This window comes from Manis pentadactyla, chromosome 14, assembly GCF_030020395.1.
Source record: "Manis pentadactyla isolate mManPen7 chromosome 14, mManPen7.hap1, whole genome shotgun sequence".
Lineage (NCBI taxonomy): Eukaryota > Metazoa > Chordata > Mammalia > Pholidota > Manidae > Manis > Manis pentadactyla.
The window spans coordinates 53,214,745-53,236,920 of NC_080032.1; the positions used below are offsets into that span (position 1 = coordinate 53,214,745).

Consider the following 22,176-nt stretch of genomic DNA (forward strand, 5'->3'; position numbering starts at 1 on the left):
CTCTGGACTCCAGAGGCCTGAGCCCTCTTGGAACTCTGTCTCCAGAAAGTCCTTCCAACTCTTCCCTTTATTTTGTGTAAATAAGAGAAACCAGACTGAAATTTGTAAACACAACGTACTGAAGACTTGGGCCTATGGAAAGGGAAACAGAGGCAGAGAATACTATCAGTTGGATAGGTGCTCTTATGAAATAGAACAGTCTTTTTCTAGGTGGCTTTGTATAGGGGTTTCTCTGCTTTGTTGCAAAAATGCTTCCATACGGCTGAGGTTGTTCTTAATTCCATTTTCTCTCCTTAAGCTTTCATCTAGAACCCAGAGGTTCAGAGCCAAGGGCTCCTCCTTCCGACCACCTGGAGCTGCTCCTCTGCTCTTTTCCCAGCTGGCCTTTCAGCAGGCGGCTGATGCAGAGAGTGTCTTCGTGGACGCCTCCACCACTCACCATCAGCGGCGAGATTCCACAGTACAGCCACATATAATTAAAGTGGTTAACCTTCAGATGGGCCTTTTTTGTGCCAGGGGATTTCCAAGGGTTTCTATAAAGGAAAATGTCGCATGACCCTATTACATGGGTACTGTTTCACAGACTAGGAAACCAAGGCACAGCAAGATCAGGCTGTTTGGCCCAGGGAAATAGCAGAGCTGAGATGTGAGCTTGAGGCAGTCTGATTCTAGAGTCTGTGTACTAAATATTGTTCTATATTGCCTTTAGTAGAGTATAGTAGAACATAACAGGGCTTCTCAAACTTTAACATGCATTTGAATCTCCTGGAGATCTTATTGAAATGAAGTTTCTGCTTCAGTCAGGGTGGGCTTGCGCTTTTCTAACAAGTTCCCATGTTCTGCTGGTCCTGCTGGTCCTCGAATCAATGTTTGGATAGGAGGACAGTATAATGTAGAACAGTGAGGCCTGATGAAACATCGTACAGAATAGGAGAGTATAATATAGCATAGAATAAAATAGCATAGAATGTTGTAGGATATAATACAGTATAGTAATGGAAAGTGTAGGATAGTATAATAAAGTATAGATGGAATCTCTATATAGAGAGTATATAATGGAACCCATAAAGGCCAATATTCCTACCTTAACTCCATGTGCAGCAAATGCTATTATTATGATATCCAATTTCCAAATGAGAAAAACAAGAAAGACATTAAGAAATACACATGGGAAATAATGGAGGCAGGATTTGAATGTTCCAGCAGTTTGGTGTCAAAATGCAGAGCCAATTTTCTAAGTATTAAGTTAATACTTTTGTTGATACCATCTAGTGTATCACTCCTTTGCAGTGCCTTTGGTGAATTCAGAAATCTATTGAAAAGAGTGAACGTGTAAAATTATTTTTTAGATAAGCATGGATTATGGGATGTCCTCTATTAAATAATTCATATTCTTCAGGAATCGAAGTCCAGTTTTTTGTTTATGTGGACCTGAATATTTATTAACCCTGATGTATCCCAGAAGAGATACAGGATTCCAGTTTCCTTTTTCAGACCATTTTGTACCTTGTAGTATAGTAAATTAGGGTTTATATTTCTCTTAAGCTTTGTCTTTTGACTTTTCTGATAAAATTAACTGGACACTTCAATAATGGCTAGACCGTAATTAATTCTAGAATTCTAAAATCATAAAGTTGGGTCATAAGGATCTTAAAGGTTATCTGTCAATGTTCAACTTTTTTGTTACCAGGGAAGCAAATGCTCCTTGCATTACACAGTAAATCCATCTGAAAATATTCCTTGGGAAAAGCAAAATTGGAAATGTTGGAATAATATACCGTAGAATAAAAAAGAAGTTACTTTTTTTCTGAAATTATATCCAATATAGAAACAGGATTTATACCTGTGAAAATTCCTTTCTGTGAATTTCAATTAGAGATTTAAAAACCAAAAGAGAACCAAATCAGTTTATATGAAAAGAGCAGAAGAAGGCATTTTCCATCCTGGAAATTCTAGAAACATATCTGATCACAAAACTTATGGCTGAGGCCTGGAGCTCAAGTCCCTGAGAAAATGTAAGCCACTGTTTATAACCATTTTCAGTGGTGAAACATCCAGTATTTATTTATTTTCCTCAAAATTTTCCTCCAAAATCTGCAGTTTTGTTTTCATTGATTCTGAGCCAAATACTCCAATGTGCATTGGTCTAAAGAGAAAAGGCCAAGATTCCTGGCTTGGCCATGACAATTCCAAGTTATGTTTCTTGTCCAGATGTAGTAATAATAAGCCCTCTTAAGGATGCTTAAAATTACATTTTAAGACATTTATCCAGATTCTAATCCAGGTGCATCGGTAACCTTCAACTTTTGCCTCCTTGTTGGAATTTTGTGCATGGTCTTATTATTCACCTGTGAGTGGGTGAGCATAGCTTGAAAGACCAGTAGACCTTCAAACTCTAGGTACACCCTTGCAGGAGTTCTTAAAACTGTTCAGTACAAAAAAAGGAAGTTGAGTTTGATTGTCAGCCTTGATATTTTCTAATATGCTTCCCTGAAACAACTGATATGCGTGGGCAGTGAATGAGGAAAGAAGGAAAGTAGTACAGCTTGTGCTAAAGGAGACTCAAAGCTCATTTGCATTGCCCGTGTCATTTATTAGTCCAATATGGAATGAGCATCTGTATTAAGCACCAGGAAAGTAAGAGGACATAGTCTTACCTGAGAAGGAATCTGGGTTTACTGGGAGAGAAGGTCAAGTAAAGTAACAATGGACATATGCAGGGGCATTTGATGACTCCACATGAGGGCCTGGGGACATGAGTCAGAGAGGTCTTTGGTGATGGTGGTGGGGTGTTACCTGAACTGCAGATGGAAGCATATGCATCAGTTAAGAAGACTGGGGTGGAAAGGGTGGGAAAGGACACTGCCCTTAGAGAGAACAGGATGTGCAGAGGCATAGAGGTACAAAACACTATGTATTGTATCAGTTAGCTCTTCCTGTGTAAAAAACCATACCCCAGACTAAACAACCACAATCATTAGCTCACACTTCTGTTGGTTGGCTGGAGTTTCTTCTGTCAGGACCAGCGTGGCTGATACCTTCTGGGCCTGGTCATGTATCTATAGATGGCTAATTTGATTTTCTTCTCCTCTACCTTCAAAGGATGCAACATAGATCTGTCTGTAGGAATTGGTATCTCCACTCCCATGAGGCAAGTTCTGCAGAATCTTCAAGTGTCGCTGCCAGAGCTGATGCGGCAGTTGGTGTCGCTCTCCAACATCAGCTGCAGCGTCCCCGGTCCAGTCAGCACAATGTTCCACCACTTGGTTCCTGGCTCAAATGGCCAGCTTATCTTTGACTCTGGCTTTGAAAAGTACAGTGAGGAGGTCATTCAGAAACTCCTGATTCATCAGACTGCCCATAGCAGCCATATGGATATGGAATTTTTGCTGTTTCTGGGAGATAACGCTGTGCATCTCTTTTCTGCTGAAGTGAAGGTAATGAATGTGAGAAAACAAGTCAGGAGGCCATCAGGGAGAGTTGGAGGAATAAAACTTTTGTGACTGAGGTCAGCTAAACTGTTCTTCACTGGAGATTGTACACAGAGGAAAGCCGCAGTCTCACTCAGTAAAGACCAGCCAGGGATGTGTTTCCATTCAGTCAGCGGACAGGTACTGAGCCCTAGAGCTTTGTGCTGAATAATGTCAGTAGAGATAAAAGGATAAAGCCCCTGCCCCGTAACTACCCACAGTTTAGTGATCAGATTCTTTCATGGCATAAATTCATTCCAAAGATAACAAGGAAGATATCAGCTCCGCATAGCCCCTTGTTGTGTAGAGAAGGGACCATTATGTTTGCAGTCAGCTCCTTGAATCATCTTTGGCGGCAGCTAGTGGCTCGTGAGTGCAGCCCACCTCCTCCCTTCATGGTGCCCCAGAACTACAGGCCAGAAAACTCCACAGAAGGAAAAGATCTCATGTGATGTTTATTAGGAAATGACATCTCCAGACTTTAAAAGTTACATTTAGGTTTCCCATTAATCATGCATCCAGAGGACTTATTTCTTGAATAGTGTTAACTCACTTTTTAAATTAAACTTTTTGTGAGTAAAGGTAACACATTTTAATTGTATAAAATGCATTAAGAGGTGGGGCGGAAGATGGCGGCGTGAGTAGAGCAGCGGAAATCTCCTCCTCAAAAAACATATATCTATGAAAATATAACAAAGACAACCCTTCCTAGAATAAAGACCAGAGGACACAGGACAATATCCAGACCACATCCGCACCTGAGAGAACCCAGCACCTCGTGAAGGAGGTAAGATGCAAGCCCCGGCCCGGGGGGAGCCGAGCGCCCCTCCCCCCAGCTCTCGGCAGGAGAAGAATAGGCAGAGCGGGAGGGAGAAGGAGCCAAGGACTGCCGAACACCCAGCCCCAGCCATCCGGGCCAGAGTGCAGACACAGTACGTACCCAGGGGGACCTGGATGCTACGGAAACAGGGCAGCAAGAACAGTGAGCGGGCACTGGAGGCCGGGTGCCGGAGGACATAAGAAAAGCGCACGACCATTTTTTTTTTTTTTTTTTTGCTTTTTTGCTGTTTTGTTTTGGCGAGTGCTTTTTGGAAGTCTTAAAGGGGTAGGGACCCCAATACTAGGGAAACAGGGCAGCAAGAACAGTGAGCGGGCACCGGTGGCCTGGCGCAGGAGGACACCAGAAAAGCGAGCGCCCATTTTTTTAAATCTTTTTCTTTTTTCCTGTTTTGTTTTGGCAAGCGCTTTTTGGTAGTCTAAAAGGGATAGAGACCCCAATACTAGGGAAACAGGGCAGCAAGACCAATGAGCAGAGGCCTGAGGCTGGCACCAGAGAATAAAGAAAAACGAGCGACCACCTTTTTTTTAAATTAAAAAAAATTTTTTTTAATTAAAAAAATTTTTTTTTTTTTTTTTTTTTGGTGGTCATGGTTTTTTTTGGCGGGTGCTTTTTGGAAGTTTTAAAGGGGCACGGTGGGAAAATTAATCCAGAGGTAGGGAATCCGGGGATCTCTGGGTACACTAACCCCTGGGCTGCAGGGAGCAGTGAGGCCCCCTACGGAGATAAATAGCCTCCCAGCCACTCCTGCTCCAACGCAACTCCACCACTTTGGAGCAGCTGCCCGAGCCAGGACACGCCCACAGCAACAGCGGAGATAAACTCCAGAGCAGCCGGACAGGAAGCAGAAACCCTGTCTGCGCGCAGCTGCCCAGCACAAGCCACTAGAGGTCGCTGTTCTCCCAGGAGAGGAGGGCCACAAACCAACAAGAAAGGAAGTTCTTCCAGCCGTCACTCGTCCCAGCTCTGCAAACTATTCCTATCACCATGAAAAGGCAAAGCTACAGGCAGACAAAGATCACAGAGAAAACACCAGAGAAGGCGACAGACCTAACCAGTCTTCCTGAAAAAGAATTCAAAATAAGAATCATAAACATGCTGACAGAGATGCAGAGAAATACGCAAGAGAAATGGGATGAAGTCCGGAGGGAGATCACAGATGCCAGAAAGGAGATAACAGAAAAGAAACAAACTCTGGAGGGGATTATAAGCAGAATGGATAGAATGCAAGAGGCCATTGATGGAATCAAAATCAGAGAACAGGAACGCATAGAAGCTGACATAGAGAGAGACAAAAGGATCTCCAGGAATGAAACAATATTAAGAGAACTGTGTGACCAATCCAAAAGGAACAATATCCGTATTATAGGGGTCCCAGAAGAAGAAGAGAGAGGAAAAGAGATGGAAAGTATCTTGGAAGAAATAATTGCTGAAAACTTCCCCAAACTGGGGGAGGAAATAATCGAACAGACCACGGAAATACACAGAACCCCCAACAGAAAGGATCCAAGGAGGACAACACCAAGACACATAATAATTAAAATGGCAAAGATCAAGGACAAGGAAAGAGTTTTAAAGGCAGCTAGAGAGAAAAAGGTCACCTATAAAGGGAAACCCATCAGGCTAACATCAGATTTCTCAACAGAAACCCTACAGGCCAGAAGAGAATGGCATGATATATTTAATACAATGAAACAGAAGGGCCTTGAACCAAGGATACTGTATCCAGCATGACTATCATTCAAATATGATGGTGGGATTAAACAATTCCCAGACAAACAAAAGCTGAGGGAATTTGCTTTCCACAAACCACCTCTACAGAACATCTTACAGGGACTGCTCTAGATGGGAGCACTCCTAGAAAGAGCACAGCACAAAACACCCAAAGTATGAAGAATCGAGGAGGAGGAACAAGAAGGGAGAGAAGAAAAGAATCTCCAGACAGTGTATATAACAGCTCAATAAGTGAGCTAATTTAGGCATTAAGATACTAAAGAGGCAAACCTTGAACCTTTGGTGACCACGAATTTAAAGCCTGCAATGGCAATAAGTACATATCTTTCAATAGTCACCCTAAATGTTAATGGGTAGAATGCACCAATCAAAAGACACAGAGTAACAGAATGGATAAAAAAGCAAGACCCATCTATATGCTGCTTACAGGAAACTCACCTCAAACCCAAAGACATGTACAGACTAAAAGTCAAGGGATGGAAAAACATATTTCAAGCAAACAACAGTGAGAAGAAAGCAGGGGTTGCAGTACTAATATCAGACAAAATAGACTTCAAAACAAAGAAAGTAACAAGAGATAAAGAAGGACACTACATAATGATAAAGGGCTCAGTCAAACAAGAGGATATAACCATTCTAAATATATATGCACCCAACACAGGAGCACCAGCATATGTGAAACAAATACTAACAGAACTAAAGGGGGATATAGACTGCAATGCATTCATTCTAGGAGACTTCAACACACCACTCACCCCAAAGGATAGATCCACCGGGCAGAAAATAAGTAAGGACACGGAAGCACTGAACAACACAGTAGAGCAGATGGACCTAATAGACATCTATAGAACTCTACATCCAAAAGCAACAGGATATACATTCTTCTCAAGTGCACATGGAACATTCTCCAGAATAGACCACATACTAGGCCACAAAAAGAGCCTCAGAATATTCGAAAAGACTGAAATCCTACCAACCAACTTTTCAGACCACAAAGGCATAAAACTAGAAATAAACTGTACAAAGAAAGCAAAGAGGCTCACAAACACATGGAGGCTTAACAACACGCTCGTAAATAATCAATGGATCAATGACCAAATCAAAATGGAGATCCAGCAATATATGGAAACAAATGACAGCAACAACACTAAGCCCCAACTTCTGTGGGACACAGCAAAAGCAGTCTTAAGAGGAAAGTATATAGCAATCCAAGCATATTTAAAAAAGGAAGAGCAATCCCAAATGAATGGTCTAATGTCACAACTATCGAAATTGGAAAAAGAAAAACAGATGAGGCCTAAGGTCAGCAGAAGGAGGGACATAATAAAGATCAGAGAAGAAATAAATAAAATTGAGAAGAATAAAACAATAGCAAAAATCAATGAAACCAAGAGCTGGTTCTTCGAGAAAATAAACAAAATAGATAAGCCTCTAGCCAGACTTAATAAGAAGAAAAGAGAGTCAACACAAATCAACAGTAACAGAAACGAGAAAGGAAAAATCACGACGGACCCCACAGAAATACAAAGAATTATTAGAGAATACTATGAAAACCTATATGCTAACAAGCTGGGAAACCTAGGAGAAATGGACAACTTCCTAGAAAAATACAACCTTCCAAGATTGACCCAGAAAGAAACAAAAAATCTAAACAGACCAATTACCAGCAACGAAATTGAAGCGGTAATCAAAAAACTACCAAAGAACAAAACCCCCGGGCCAGATGGATTTACCTCGGAAATTTATCAGACATACAGGGAAGACATAATACCCATTCTCCTTAAAGTTTTCCAGAAAATAGCGGAGGAGGGGATACTCCCAAACTCATTCTATGAAGCTAACATCACCCTAATACCAAAACCAGGCAAAGACCCCACCAAAAAAGAAAACTACAGACCATTATCCCTGATGAACTTAGATGCAGAAATACTCAACAAAATATTAGCAAACCAAATTCAAAAATACATCAAAAGGATCATACACCAAGACCAAGTGGGATTCATCCCAGGGATTCAAGGAAGGTACAACATTCAAAAGTCCATCAACATCATCCACCACATCAACAAAAAGAAAGACAAAAACCACATGATCATCTCCATAGATGCTGAAAAAGCATTTGATAAAGTTCAACATCCATTCATGATAAAAACTCTCAGCAAAATGGAAATAGAGGGCAAGTACCTCAACATAATAAAGGCCATCTATGATAAACCCACAGCCAACATTATATTGAACAGCGAGAAGCTGAAAGCATTTCCTCTGAGATCAGGAACTAGACAGGGATGCCCACTCTCTCCACTGTTATTTAACATAGTAGTGGAGGTCCTAGCCACGGCAATCAGACAAAACAAAGAAATACAAGGAATCCAGATTGGTAAAGAAGAAGTTAAATTGTCACTATTTGCAGATGACATGATACTGTACATAAAAAACCCTAAAGACTCCACCCCAGAACTACTAGAACTGATATCAGAATACAGCAAAATTGCAGGATACAAAATCAACACACAGAAATCTGTGGCTTTCCTATATACTAACAATGAACCAACAGAAAGAGAAATCAGGAAAACAACTCCATTCACAATTGCATCAGAAAAAATAAAATACCTAGGAATAAACCTAACCAAAGAAGTGAAAGACTTATACTCTGAAAACTACAAGTCACTCTTAAGAGAAATTAAAGGGGACACTAACAGATGGAAACTCATCCCATGCTCGTGGCTAGGAAGAATTAATATCGTCAAAATGGCCATCCTGCCCAAAGCAATATACAGATTTGATGCAATCCCTATGAAACTACCAGCAACATTCTTCAATGAACTGGAACAAATAATTCAAAAATTCATATGGAAACACCAAAGACCCCGAATAGCCAAAGCAATCCTGAGAAAGAAGAATAAAGTAGGGGGGATCTCACTCCCCAACTTCAAGCTCTACTATAAAGCCATAGTAATCAAGACAATTTGGTACTGGCACAAGAGCAGAGCCACAGACCAATGGAACAGACTAGAGAACCCAGATATTAACCCAGACATATATGGTCAGTTAATATCTGATAAAGGAGCCATGGACATACAATAGCGAAATGACAGTCTCTTAAACAGATAGTGCTGGCAAAACTGGACAGCTACATGTAGGAGAATGAAACTGGACCATTGTCTAACCCCATATACAAAAGTAAACTCAAAATGGATCAAAGACCTGAATGTAAGTCATGAAACCATTAAACTCTTGGAAGAAAACATAGGCAAAAACCTCTTAGACATAAACATGAGTGACCTCTTCTTGAACATATCTCCCCGGGCAAGGAAAACAACAGCAAAAATGAGTAAGTGGGACTATATTAAGCTGAAAAGCTTCTGTACAGCAAAAGACACCATCAATAGAACAAAAAGGAACCCTACAGTATGGGAGAATATATTTGAAAATGACAGATCTGATAAAAGCTTGACGTCCAGAATATATAAAGAGCTCACACACCTCAACAAAAAACAAATAACCCAATGAAAAATGGGCAGAGGAACTGAACAGACCGTTCTCCAAAAAAGAAATACAGATGGCCAACAGACACATGAAAAGATGCTCCACATCACTAATTATCAGAGAAATGCAAATTAAAACTACAATGAGGTATCACCTCACACCAGTAAGGATGGCTGCCATCCAAAAGACAAACAACAACAAATGTTGGCGAGGCTGTGGAGAAAGGGGAACCGTCCTACACTGCTGGTGGGAATGCAAGTTAGTTCAACCATTGTGGAAAGCAGTATGGAGGTACATCAAAATGCTCAAAACAGACTTACCATTTGACCCAGGAATTGCACTCATAGGAATTTACCCTAAGAATTCAGCAATCAAGTATGAGAAAGATCAGTGCACCCCTATGTTTATCGCAGCACTGTTTACAATAGCCAAGAATTGGAAGCAACCTAAATGTCCATCGATAGATGAATGGATAAAGAAGAGGTGGTACATATACACAATGGAATACTACTCAGCCATAAGAAAAGGGCAAATCCAACCATTTGCAGCAACATGGATGGAGCTGGAGGGTATTATGCTCAGTGAAACAAGCCAAGCGGAGAAAGAGAAATACCAAATGATTTCACTTATCTGTGGCATATAAGAACAATGGGAAAACTGAAGGAACAAAACAGCACCAGAATCACAGAACTCAAGAATGGACTAACAGGTACCAAAGGGAAAGGGACTGGGGAGGATGGGTGGGTAGGGAGGGATAAATGGGGGAAGAAGTAGGGGGGTATTAAGATTAGCATGCATGGGGGTATAGGAGAAAAGGGAGGGCTGTACAACACAGAGAAGGCAAGTAGTGATTCTACAACATTTTGCTCTGCTGATGGACAGTGACTGTAAAGGGGTTTATAGGGAAGACCTGGTATAGGGGAGAGCCTAGTAAACATAATATTCGTCATGTACTTGTAGATTACTGATACCAAAAACAAAACAAAACAAAACAAAACAGAAAAAGGCAGTTCCTGTGTGGTAACCTCCAATGAATTCTACACAAGGGTATAAAAGGCGTATAAAAGTGTAGGCAAAGGATCTGTTTGCGTTTATACAGAAGATCAAAGCCTAATTGGGCTACCCTGAAAATGAACTAAGATACGATATGAAAGAGAACTTCCAACATCAGCACTCTCTGGAAGACTCATGCCAGAAGATGATCATAAAAAATCCCCAACAAAGATCCATGCACTGCTACAGCTGTAGATGCACTCATCCCGCCAGCTCCTGGACTTGCCATGGGAATGAAGGAGATATCTAAGCTGGCCTGTGCATACAGTAAAACAACAAATTTGACTGGATCTATACTGTTGGAACTCAACCAAGAATTAGGAGAAGTGAAAATTGTAGCGCTCCAAACTCTTACAACTACAGACTATTTACTGTTAAAAGAACATAAGGGATGTGAACATTCCCCAGGAATGGGTTGTTTTAATTTGTCTGATTTCTCTCAGACTGTTCAAGTTCAGTTGGACAATATCCACCATATCATAGATAAGTTTTCACAAATGCCTAAGGTGCCTAACTGGTTTTCTTGGTTTCACTGGAGATGGCTGGTAATTACAGGTATGCTTTGGTTATGTAACTATACTCCTATTATGTTAATGTGTGTGCGCAATTTAAGTAGTAGCTTAAAACCTATACATGCTGAAGTTACTCTACAAGAAGATATGTCAAAGAAATAATCAATCTTCCCATGTTTTCTTCCGCCTGCTACTTCTATAGCTTTTCTTCTTCCTTCCTAATTACAACCCTTAAATAGAATTCGTGCCTCATATCAAATTTACCGAGTATCATAATTCTTCCAAGTGGTAAAGATACCTCAAGACAAATGCTGGGCCTAGAAGCCACAGGGCATAAATATGCAAAGAAATAAAAGCTAACCATTTCAAACAATAAGGCTTCTCTCTCACTTACCAACTTTACATTTCCCTGTATGGCCCCGGAAGATGACTGCTTAGCCAGAGACGGGTAAGATTCCTCAAGGGAGGAACAACCTAAGACAGGCACAGTCGCAGGGGGTCATCAGGTGAGAAATTGGGGATCAACAGAGGTGAGGCTTAGAACCTCACCCCTCCGTTTTGAGAGAAATCTTCTGCATACGTGGATGTTTTATTGCCCTTGTCTAGCTTGGATTAACACATAGTCTACAGGCACACACCTGAACATCTACATTTGCTCTCTTACAACACTAAACTATGTTTTCTACCTTTATCTTGTATCTACCTACCACTTCAGCATTTTATTAAAAATAATAATAATAAAGAGAGAAATGTGGTATCCACATATAAATCAAGTATAAAAACCAAATGAGTATTCATATTTGAACTGACTGTTTATAATTCATAATGCATGAGCAAAACCGAAAGTTTCTGTGATGACTGCTCTTGTACTGTTCACTATGTAACTTATTCATTATGTAAGAATTTGTTCTCCATGTAAGAACTTGTTTGTTATGCCTCAGAAGATTGGAGACTGACGAAAATTAGGCTTGGGGTGGATTAATGATTGTGAATTGAGTTTTGACTCCCCTATACAGAATTTTTTTGTCGTTAACAATCATTTGATCAATAAATATGAGAGATGTCCTCACCAAAAAAAAAAAAAAAAAAGAAGAAGGACAGACTTCCAGTGGTAAAATAAATAAGTAACAGGGTTGTAATGTATAGCATAAGGAATATAGTCAAGATATTGTAACAGCTTGTTAGGGTGATAGCTGGAACCTAGAATTATGTATATAAATGTTTTATCACTGTGCTGTACACTTGAAACTAATGTAATGTAATACTGTGTGTCAACTACCCTTCAATAAAAAATTATTATCAAAAAAAAAAAAAGAAAATGCATTAAAATTATAAAGATGGATATTGTAAGACAATTTTTGATATTTTAAGATGAACCCATTAAACTGATTCACATTATTTCTTTTTAGGGGTGGGTGGGGGGAAGTTGAAGTACAGTGAACATGTAATAAAGTAACAGATGAATAAATGGGAATAGAATGATAAGCTGGGCACAACCGTTGTATTTTTAGGAAATGCAGCACGCAGTAGCATCCTCTTCTCTGCCTCTCTCCTTCCTTCCATCATCCTCTCCTCACCTCTCTTCTTTTCTCCCCTCCCTCCCCTCTTCCACCACACCCCTCCTTTATGAACAACAGGTCCTTTTAGTATTTACAGACGAACTGGATGACGGTTTAGAGAGACTGAAGGAAATATCTGAGCTTCTCTGCTGCAAAGGTACGTGCACCATGTTGCCCTATGTGGGCCTTGTTCTTCAGCAGGGGCTGAGATGGTCTCAAGATTCCCGGGTGGACAGCTCTGGGCTGACTATCCTGAAGAATAAAGGTCAGGTCCTTCACTAGCAAAAATGGGTTTATTTGGGAAGGCAGAGAATTACAATTCGGGGCATATAAGCTACAGCAAAACCATAGGCAAGACCAACCAAGGAGAGGAACATTATTTTATGGGGCAGAAGGAGGAAATGCAGAGGGGCTGTTTGAACAGCAGCCCCCTGGGGAAAAGCGAGAGTCCAGGTGGGTAACAGTTTCTCCTTGGCTGGGTTGCGGGGCACTTAATTTCTGTTTGTAGATGAAATGTGCATTTTCCCCAGGTGGGGCCTTTCATGGACAATTCCTGCCTGTGGGTGATTCTTCTGTGGGCGGCTGTAGTGGGCAATTCTTCCTATAATCGGCTTGGAGGGCGTGACTCCCCTTCCAGAAACTCGACTCCACTTGACGAGATTTCATGTTGACTTTCACAGACTCTGTTAAGCCTCCTGTACGCTAACCTCGTGGGGGGAGCCCAGTGCTGAGGCTGATGTCCCATCTCCCTCTTTGTATGAGTCAGGGGGCTCTGTGGGGCTGACAGAGCCCAGAGCTACACCCCCTGCCACTGACCATGGGTCTCTCAGCCTGAGAGAGTGGGGGCTGATGCCAGCCCAGGGTCTGCCCGTGAGGGGGGAGTTCAGCCCCTACTTTCCGGAGCGTGGTTTACTCTTTCAGACTACCCAGGGGCCCATAAAGCTCTTTTCTCTAAACTTTGGAATCATCCTACGCTGAACTTGCTTTTCCCACTGCCCTTCCTCCCTCTTTTGCTCTCTAATTCTCCCTCTCTGTCCATCTCCAAGAGCTGTGTGGAGTCTGCAGAGCACCCGTGTGAATGTAGAAAAAGATGTCTCAGGCTCTGAGTCGGTGCAGCCCTGTGCCTGGCACCCCGCCTGGTGCCTGGCGTGCTGGCTGGACGTCAGCTGGCCGTGCTTGCCCAGGACCACCTGCACACTGCCTGGAGCTGCTTGGGCCAGTCCCGTTTTGTGCCACATAAAGGTTCTGAGACAAACTCAGGATGAATGACCAGCAATACCACTTGTTTAGGCCCCTTCACCCTTCTCCCACCCTGGCGGGATATGCTCGGGTATTCCTCTGGTGGTGTTGTTGGAATGTGCTGAAATATTTTTTGTGACAATCTGCTCCCAGCCAAATTCACTGCATAGATTGCCATGGGAAATTTAAAATGTGACTTTTCTGGAAGGGAGTCTGGAATGTATGACAAAGACTACAAATGTTGCCTACGTGCTAGATCGGTATACCACTTCCTGGAATTTATTATAAAGAATAATTAAGAATATGTATACAACTTTTAACCACAAGACCAAAGCAGCTTGTTTATAACAGTGAAAGGCCAATGTGTATGTGTGTGTGTGTGTGTGTGTGTGTGTGTGTTTGTGACTATTCAAAATACTAACAGAAATATTTGTTGTGAAGTTCTACAAATGGTGATTTCAACCAATTTGCAGTTTCCTTGTCTATTTGTTACATTATGTGCACAAATTAGATGATCTAGGTTCCACATGGGTGGGGTAGGCTCATGATGCTGCAGTAACAATTTTCAAATCTCAGTGGTTTAAATTAGCAAGAAGGTATTCATCTCTGCCTCCTCCCTGTCATTTAAGGACCCAGACTGGAGGAGGGGTCAGTTCCTGTGGCAGGGGAAGGAAAGGGGCAAATTATGCACTACTCTTAAATTTTGGCCACACACACACACACACACACACACACGTCACTTCTGCTCACATTTCACTGGACAGAGCAAGCCATATAGACAGGTTCTAACCTTCATGAGATAGAGAATATTATTACCGGTAAGGAAGTGAGGTTTAATGGGAGTTTATAAATTTCCCAAAGAAATGGAATCCCATCATGTGCCCTTAAGGAGTGGAGCCAGAATATCGGTGGCCGTCCCGCTGACCACCTCGGTTCCCAGGAGGAAACCACAGGTCTACATCAGCAGTGGCTTTATGGAATGGCGCTTAGTGCAGTGAGCCCTCTGGGAAATAGAGGCTACGAGAGAGCTGTGGTAGCCCTCTGTGGTTCCACCTACCTGCTTCATTTTCATCTGGTGGGACTGAAAGGTACCAGACTGTTGGGACCTTTTGCCTCTTTTAGGCCTGTGACGGCCGCAGACTGGAGGTTTCCATCCTCCCTCGTTACTTCCGCTTTTGTGGCCTAACTAGCTTCCCGCGCGTGCACTCTTGGCCCTAACTCCGCCTCCCCACTTAACCTGAAACCTGCCTAAAGACCCTAGTGAGAGATGAGATAATCAATTGCCATTGGTTTCTGTTACTTCCTTATCTTTCCCTATATAACTAAGCCTCTGATGGAATAAAGCTGAGTTTTGCTGTGCCCTTGAGGCTGACACATCTCCCGGCTTGGTGTGGTTTTGTTTTTCCCCGGATCTCAGGGGAGGGTGTCCAAGCCGCCAACACTTGCCCTCTCGCTCAGCCCCGGGGATAACAGGCTGGTCCTGCTTGTCCCCCCACCTTCTTGTTGCTGAAGAGCAACAAATGTTGCCCCGTGTGAGGAACGAGGAACTTCGCTCACGAGCTAATCGGACTACGGGTAAGTGTAATCCCATAAAATATGGGACATTCTTCTTCCAAGCCTGATCCCTCTCTTGAATCCCTTAGGGTCCTCCTCTGAAGTAGAGGCCTAGAGCCCTCTGACAGCCAAGCTATCAAAACCTGGGAGACCTTAGTTAAAGTCGCCCCATGGCTGCCTGCAAGTAATTTGTTTGACTGGGAAACTTGGGACAGGGTGGAGCAACTCATATGCAAAGACCAAGTTAATCAGGGTGATATCCCCCCTCTGTGGACCTTCCCCACTTTAGCAGCCCTTAAGAGTTGCTTCCCTCCTCGGCCATCGAAGCCAGCTGCCAAGAACTTAATAGACAGGGAAACCACTGGGTCGGGAGCCCCTTCCTGGGGAGATTCTGATCCCCTTCCTCAGGCTGAGGACAAGAAAGCCATAAAGAGCCAGATGAGAATCGTGGCAATGGCGCCCTCAACCCTTTTGATGCCGCCCCCTGGCCTCCCAAATCCACGGCTCCTTTGTACCCACCACTTCCTGGTACTAGTTCCTCTTCTAACCCTTTCAAATCATCATCAGTCCCCATTCCTCCATACCAATGAGCAGGGGTTTTGGCTCCTCTCCCATATAAGGACTCATGCTCTCCTATTGGCTGCCAACCCCAAGAGAATCCATTGTTCCACCCACAACCTAACCCAGGGCCATGTCAGCTATTTCCGGTCAATGTTAATCCCGGAGGTAACTGTCCTGCCCCCTGGTACCCTTGGGAGCCAGGTGACCTTAAGGAATTAAAGAAGGCCATTCTTGAGGACGGCCCCAATGCTCCTTGGGCTGAGACCATCCTCCAGGGACTTGGTCACCATCCGTGCACCACCGCAGATTGGAGGGCTCTTGCCTGGGTGGTTCTCCCTGGCCCCCTTTATATTAAGTGGTGTGCTTTGTATAAAGAGGAATGCCAGCAACAAGCTGAGAGGAATCTGACATACTCTTTTACATATATATGGATGATATTATCTTGGGGGCCACTTGTTCCCACAAATTAGACGACCTCTTTAAAAGGTGCCTTTCCCTGCTCAAAAACTACAACTTTCAAATTGCCCCAGTAAAGTTCAACAGATAGCTCCTTTTAAAATTTTGGGGACTACTTTAACATTAGATGTTGTCTCCCCTGTTAAGCCCCAGTTATGTATTCAGGACGCATATACGCTACCACAGCTCCAGAAATTGCTGGGAGAAATCAATTGGATGAGGCCCTGGATTCCTATAACCACAGCCGATCTTATCCCTCTTTTCGACCTATTAAAAGGCCTTAACCTAGCCTCAACAGTGACTTTAACCCCTATACATAGAGACACATTGACAAAAGTTCAACATGACATTGATAACGCTGCCTTAAAAAGATATAATCCAAACATGCCACTGATCCTCTATATTATGGCAAGAGAGACCCTCCTCACTGCCTTTTTAGCTCAGGAGGGAGATCCCATACATTGGATACATCTATCTGTGGGAGGGGCACCCCGAGTGTACTCTATGGTGGATCAAATGGCCGACTGCATTGTCAAGGGATGAGATCTTTCTGTCCATCTTTTTGGGTGTAAACCCCACTCTTTGATCATTCCTTTTTGGGTAAATGATTTCTTGTGGCTACAGAGAAATAATTCCAGCTTGGCAATGGCCATGGAGGGCTTTCCAGGGATAATGGACTGTCACTATGGTCCCTATAAGTGGATGAGTTCCTTTAGCCAATTGGCGTGGCAGCCACCTAAAATGTTCCTCACTGAGGCAGACCCCTCTTTCCCCCTCTGTTTTTACTGACGGGGGTAAACAGGGAGCCTCTATGGTAATGTTCCTCCCAGACACAAGTGAGTGCCCTCCGGCCATAACCCTCTTTCATGAGGTACAGGGCTCCGCCCAGTTTAAAGAGCTTTATGCTGTTGTTTTAGCTCTGTCTGAGATCCAAGGCCCTCTTAATTTGTTTTCAGATAGCCTTTACGTTGTCAATCTACTGCCCAACCTTGTGGGCGCACACATCAGACTTGACAATAATCCCATCACTCCTTTGATGATTCAAGCCCGCAATTTGTTAAAACAGAGACTAGTTCCCCCTTTTGTACAACATCTAAGGGGACATCAAGATTTGCCAAGCTTTTTGCCGAGAGGCAATGCTCTTGCCGACTGACTAGCTTCAGCCTACACAGTACAGGAGGCTACCTCTTTTCATCAACTTACACATGCTAATTGGAGGGGACTACACCATTGGTTCCCTCAGGTCCCCGTCAGAGACTTAAAATAGATCATTAGGACATGTAAGTCATGCCAGCGTTTTCTACAAGTTCCTCTGCTTCAAAAGGGCAGAGTGAACCCTCGAGGCCTGAGGCCCAATAACCTTTAGCAGACTGATGTCACACATTTTGCCCCTTTTGGGAAGCTTAAATACATATTTCTAACAGTTGATACCTTCTCCCATGCTTGTTGGGCTACAGCCCATATGGGAGAAAAATCTAAACATGCCATAAGCCATTTTCTCCAGTGCTTCGCCATTCTTGGCCTGCCAGATCAAATCAAAACCAATAATGGTCCCTGCTTTATTAGTAAATCTTTCACTGAATTCTTGGGTAAATGGCAAATTTCCCATACCACTGGAATTCCTCATAACCCTAAAGGACAAGCAATCGTGGAAAAACACAATCATACCCTCAAATGTCAAATAATAAAACAAAAAGGGGGAACACTCCCCCCCATGATCAACTAAAGATGGCATTATTTACTCTAAATATTTAAAATTTTGCCAAAGGTGAACACTTCTCACCCTTCCAAAAGCACTGGACAACAACCGTTACTTATCGGACGATTAGAGCCCGATGGAAGGACCCCCTTACTGGAGAATGGTGGGGCCCAGACCCCCTCATTACAGCTGGAGAGGGATTTGGCTGTGTCTTTCTGACCAATGAAAAAAGGCTGATCTGGGTCCCCGCAAGGGTTCTCAAGTATTACCCCGCTAAGGAGGGGGAGTTCACTGATGTCAATGATGACCCAGAAGGCCCCCCGCCTCCTGAGGATATCTCTCTTCTTTCTCTTTCAGGGTCTGCAATGAACCCAATGATGCTGGTCTTCCTGTTAATGGCAATAAATCTACCATTAGCTAGGACAGGATTTGGAGATCCCGGTCAAGCAAGAGCCATACTACGAAAAACCATCGGAGACCCCTCCAAGGCCCCTCCCCCACACACTGTTATACTTCTACCAAAACCTGCCCTAATGGGCAATGGGAAGTTACACTTATGCAAGGGACAGAAAATGGATGCCCTGGGAGAGTTCTCTCTCACCATTGTTGGCCAGGCCCCAAAATATCTTCACCTGCCCAAGGGAAATCCCCCTCTGAGTGTTCTTGCACCACTTTTCTTGCCTCCGTTCATGCTCAATGCCATCAGGAGGTTATCCCCTGCACTCACCAGAACAAAACATACTGGTATGCAGTTCTGACAGAAGGCAAGACTGAATATGCTGACTGTTGAGAGAATAGGGGAGCTCAGGCCTGCTGGAATCAAGTTGCCCCTATAGGCATCTCTGATGGGGCAGAGTCCAAGATCAGGTTCAACAGCACCAAATTAAAAAACTGATAGGTTGATTGAAGACCAAAATCCCCCTATTTACTACCCTCTTAGCCTCCCGGAGATCAGGGGAGAATTGCTTCTTGATCCTGAGACACAATCAATCATACAGGCTGCTTTTACCTTACTCAATAGAACCAATCCCTATTTAGCTAATGATTGCTGGCTGTGCTTGAGGCCGGGACCATTACAAGCCAATGCTCTTCTTGTTAACCTGTCACAGACTGAGCCCCAGTGCCAGCTGTTACCCCCAAGTTCTAGAGTCTATCTAGACCTTCTTTCCCCTAAAGGCCCATGCTTCAAAGCTGACCCCAGTTCTTCATTTGTGGGGAAGATGCGTTTGGCTTTCTCCTGACAGACTGGATGGGGTTTGTGCTCCAGCTGTAATTTTCCCTGACATTGAAGTGGTCCCTAATAATCAGAGCCTCCCTATTCCTGCTTTAGACCACATTGGAGGTAGATCAAAAAGGGCCATCCAAATTATCCCCCTGCTTATAGGCCTTGAAGTGGCCACCGGAGCTTCCACTTGGGCAGCAGGATTGGGGGACCTCTCTGCATTATTATAAAGCCCTTTCTCAACAGATGATCGATAATATACAAGAGGTAGCCAGCACAATTCTTGACCTCCAAGCACAATTGGATTCCCTTGCAACAGTAGTCCTACAGAACCGTAGGGGGCTTGATCTCCTCACAGCTGAAAAGGGAGGCTTATGTCTCTTTTTACAGGAAGAGTGCTGTTTTTATGCGAACTGCTCCGGCATAGTCCAAAATAAGGTCAAGCAACTTCAAGAAGACCTCGAGAGACACTGAAAAGAATTACAAGTCAATTTTCTTTGGACTGAGTTACATGGGTGGTTGCCCTATATTCTGCCCTTCCTTAGTCCTATCCTTCTTTTGCTCCTACTTTTCACTTTTGGGCCCTGCATTATTAACAAGATTATCCAGTTTGTCCAAAAAAGAATTGAATCAATTCAGTTGATGTGCGTGCAGGTACATTACCAGAGAGTTGCCACGGAAGCCAGTGACCCCTACGATCATTGTGAACCTTATGATGATGGCGTGTCTGTTAATTCCCCCTAACTATCTCCCCGCGTGCCCATGACGGGTAAGATCTCCAAGGTGGAGACAACTTAAGACAAGCCATGGAGGATGAATAAGCTTGGGACATCCGAAGAGCTGCAAGGTACCCAGTGACGGGTAAGATCCCCAGAGGGGGACAACCTAAGACAGGGGCCTTGCCTGCTGGGACATCCCAGAGCATTTATAAAACAAAAAGGGGGAATTGTTGGGACCTTTTGCCTCTTTTAGGCCTGTGACGGCCGCAGACTGGAGGTTTCCATCCTCCCTTGTTACTTCTGCGTTCGTGGCCTAGCTTCCCACGCATGCGCTCTTGGCCCTAACTCTGCCTCCCCACCTAACCCGAAACCTGCCTAAAGACCCTGGTGACAGATGAGATAATCAATTCCCATTGGTTTCTGTTACTTCCTTATCTTCCCCTATATAGCTAAGCCTCTGATGGAATAAAGCTGAGTTTTGCTGTGCCCTTGAGGCTGACACATCTCCCGACTTGGTGTGGTTTTGTTTTTCCCCGGATCTCAGGGGAGGGTGTCCAAGCCGCTGACACTTGCCCTCTCGCTCAGCCCCGGGGATAACAGGCTGGTCCTGCTTGTCCCCCCACCTTCTTGTTGCTGAAGAGCAACACCAGACCAATTCTTCATGCACAGTGACCTAGATTTGATTCAAAATAAAGATGCAGTATTTGACCAGACAGGTGAAGGGTATAGAAATTGGTATGATGGGTGAATATCTGGGGCCCGGACAAAGAAAGCCCATTTAGATGAGATGACATGCAAATAAATTGCCTACCCACTGGTATTTGAAGGATTCTCTGGACTCCTCATTATTGGCCTGGGAGGTGTGCATAAATTAGAAAAGCTCCAGGAGCTAGAATTTGGCAGAGGATTTGCATATAATCAACCTCTGAGCACCACACTGCGATGCCTCCCAAATATCTTACTGAAGCAACTTGTACTGAAGTACTGAAGTACTTTTTTTTAAAACACTATCACTAGGTCTATTGATTATAATAATTTTTAAAACCTTGAGAGAATTTTGACTCTTTAATGTGTGATGTGATGTAGGTTAACACAGATAAAAAAGCATATGTGATATGGATTCTGTTTTTTAGGACACAGTTGCAGAAGGAACATGCTGCAATAGGTATGCAGAATTCTTTGGAGAAGGTGGGCAAGAGGTGACGGTGGGTACTTCGGGAGGAAGGGACTATTTGTTGGGTGTGGATGGGGAGGGAAGTGACATTTCAGTGTCCACTATGTACCTGGCCCTATGTGATGTCTTTAACACACCTTATAAAATTCCACCTTCCTCACAAACCTTCTAGGTAAATGTTATCTCACAGGTGTGGAATTAAGGCTCAGAGAGGGAACATCACTTTCCCAAGGTCACCCAGTCACCAAGAGGTATTTGGCACGTGAGCCCCCACGTCTACCTGGCTCCAAGTCTCACACGCTTTCCTCTATCTTATGCCATCTGCTTATGTTTATTTGACAAATACTTCCACAGATTCTATCACCGCATGGAAATTTTCATTTGACTATACAATGTTTGTTTGCTCAGTATCTGCTTTCTTTCCAGGAGTTGGTGCTTCTTTCCCTCCTGAGCTTCAGTGTGTAAGCCTTAAGGGGGTAATTAAGCCAAAGCCATTATTTGGGATTGAGGATTTGTAATTCGGGGTACACAGATTACGGTAGCAATCCAAATGTGTCCCTCTGGGGGCAAAAGTCAAGGGTTTTTAAAGCCAAAAAGGAAAGCTTATATGTGCTGTTGACAAAGGATTTTGATGGGCACTGGTGGCAGAAAGCTGACCTTGACTGAGGAGGACGGTGTGCGAGGCGATCGCTAAGCGGTCTCTCTGCAGCAAGGTGCAGGTGTTTGCATGGAGGTCTTAGAATATTTACAGTCTGGTCCAGTTCTCAGGGCTCCTCCTGGTGAAGATGTGCATGAGGTCCACTTCCTTAGCGGCCGCCCTGCTCCATTCTTAAACCCTTTGACATCAGGGACTCCACTTCACTCCATCTTTCACATATACAATAGCACTACACTCTGAGGAAA

General features: G+C 43.5%; 1 protein-coding gene across 1 annotated transcript in view; it reads left to right on the forward strand.

The window, feature by feature from the left end:
- LOC130680538 (collagen alpha-4(VI) chain-like) overlaps positions 1 to 22,176 on the forward strand; it is a 283,814-nt gene that overhangs the window by 178,005 nt on the left and 83,633 nt on the right. The window contains 4 exon segments of the mRNA XM_057491269.1: positions 3,103 to 3,437; positions 12,728 to 12,806; positions 20,927 to 21,080; positions 21,233 to 21,298. Of these exon segments, the coding sequence (XP_057347252.1) occupies positions 3,103 to 3,437; positions 12,728 to 12,806; positions 20,927 to 21,080; positions 21,233 to 21,298 (634 nt within the window).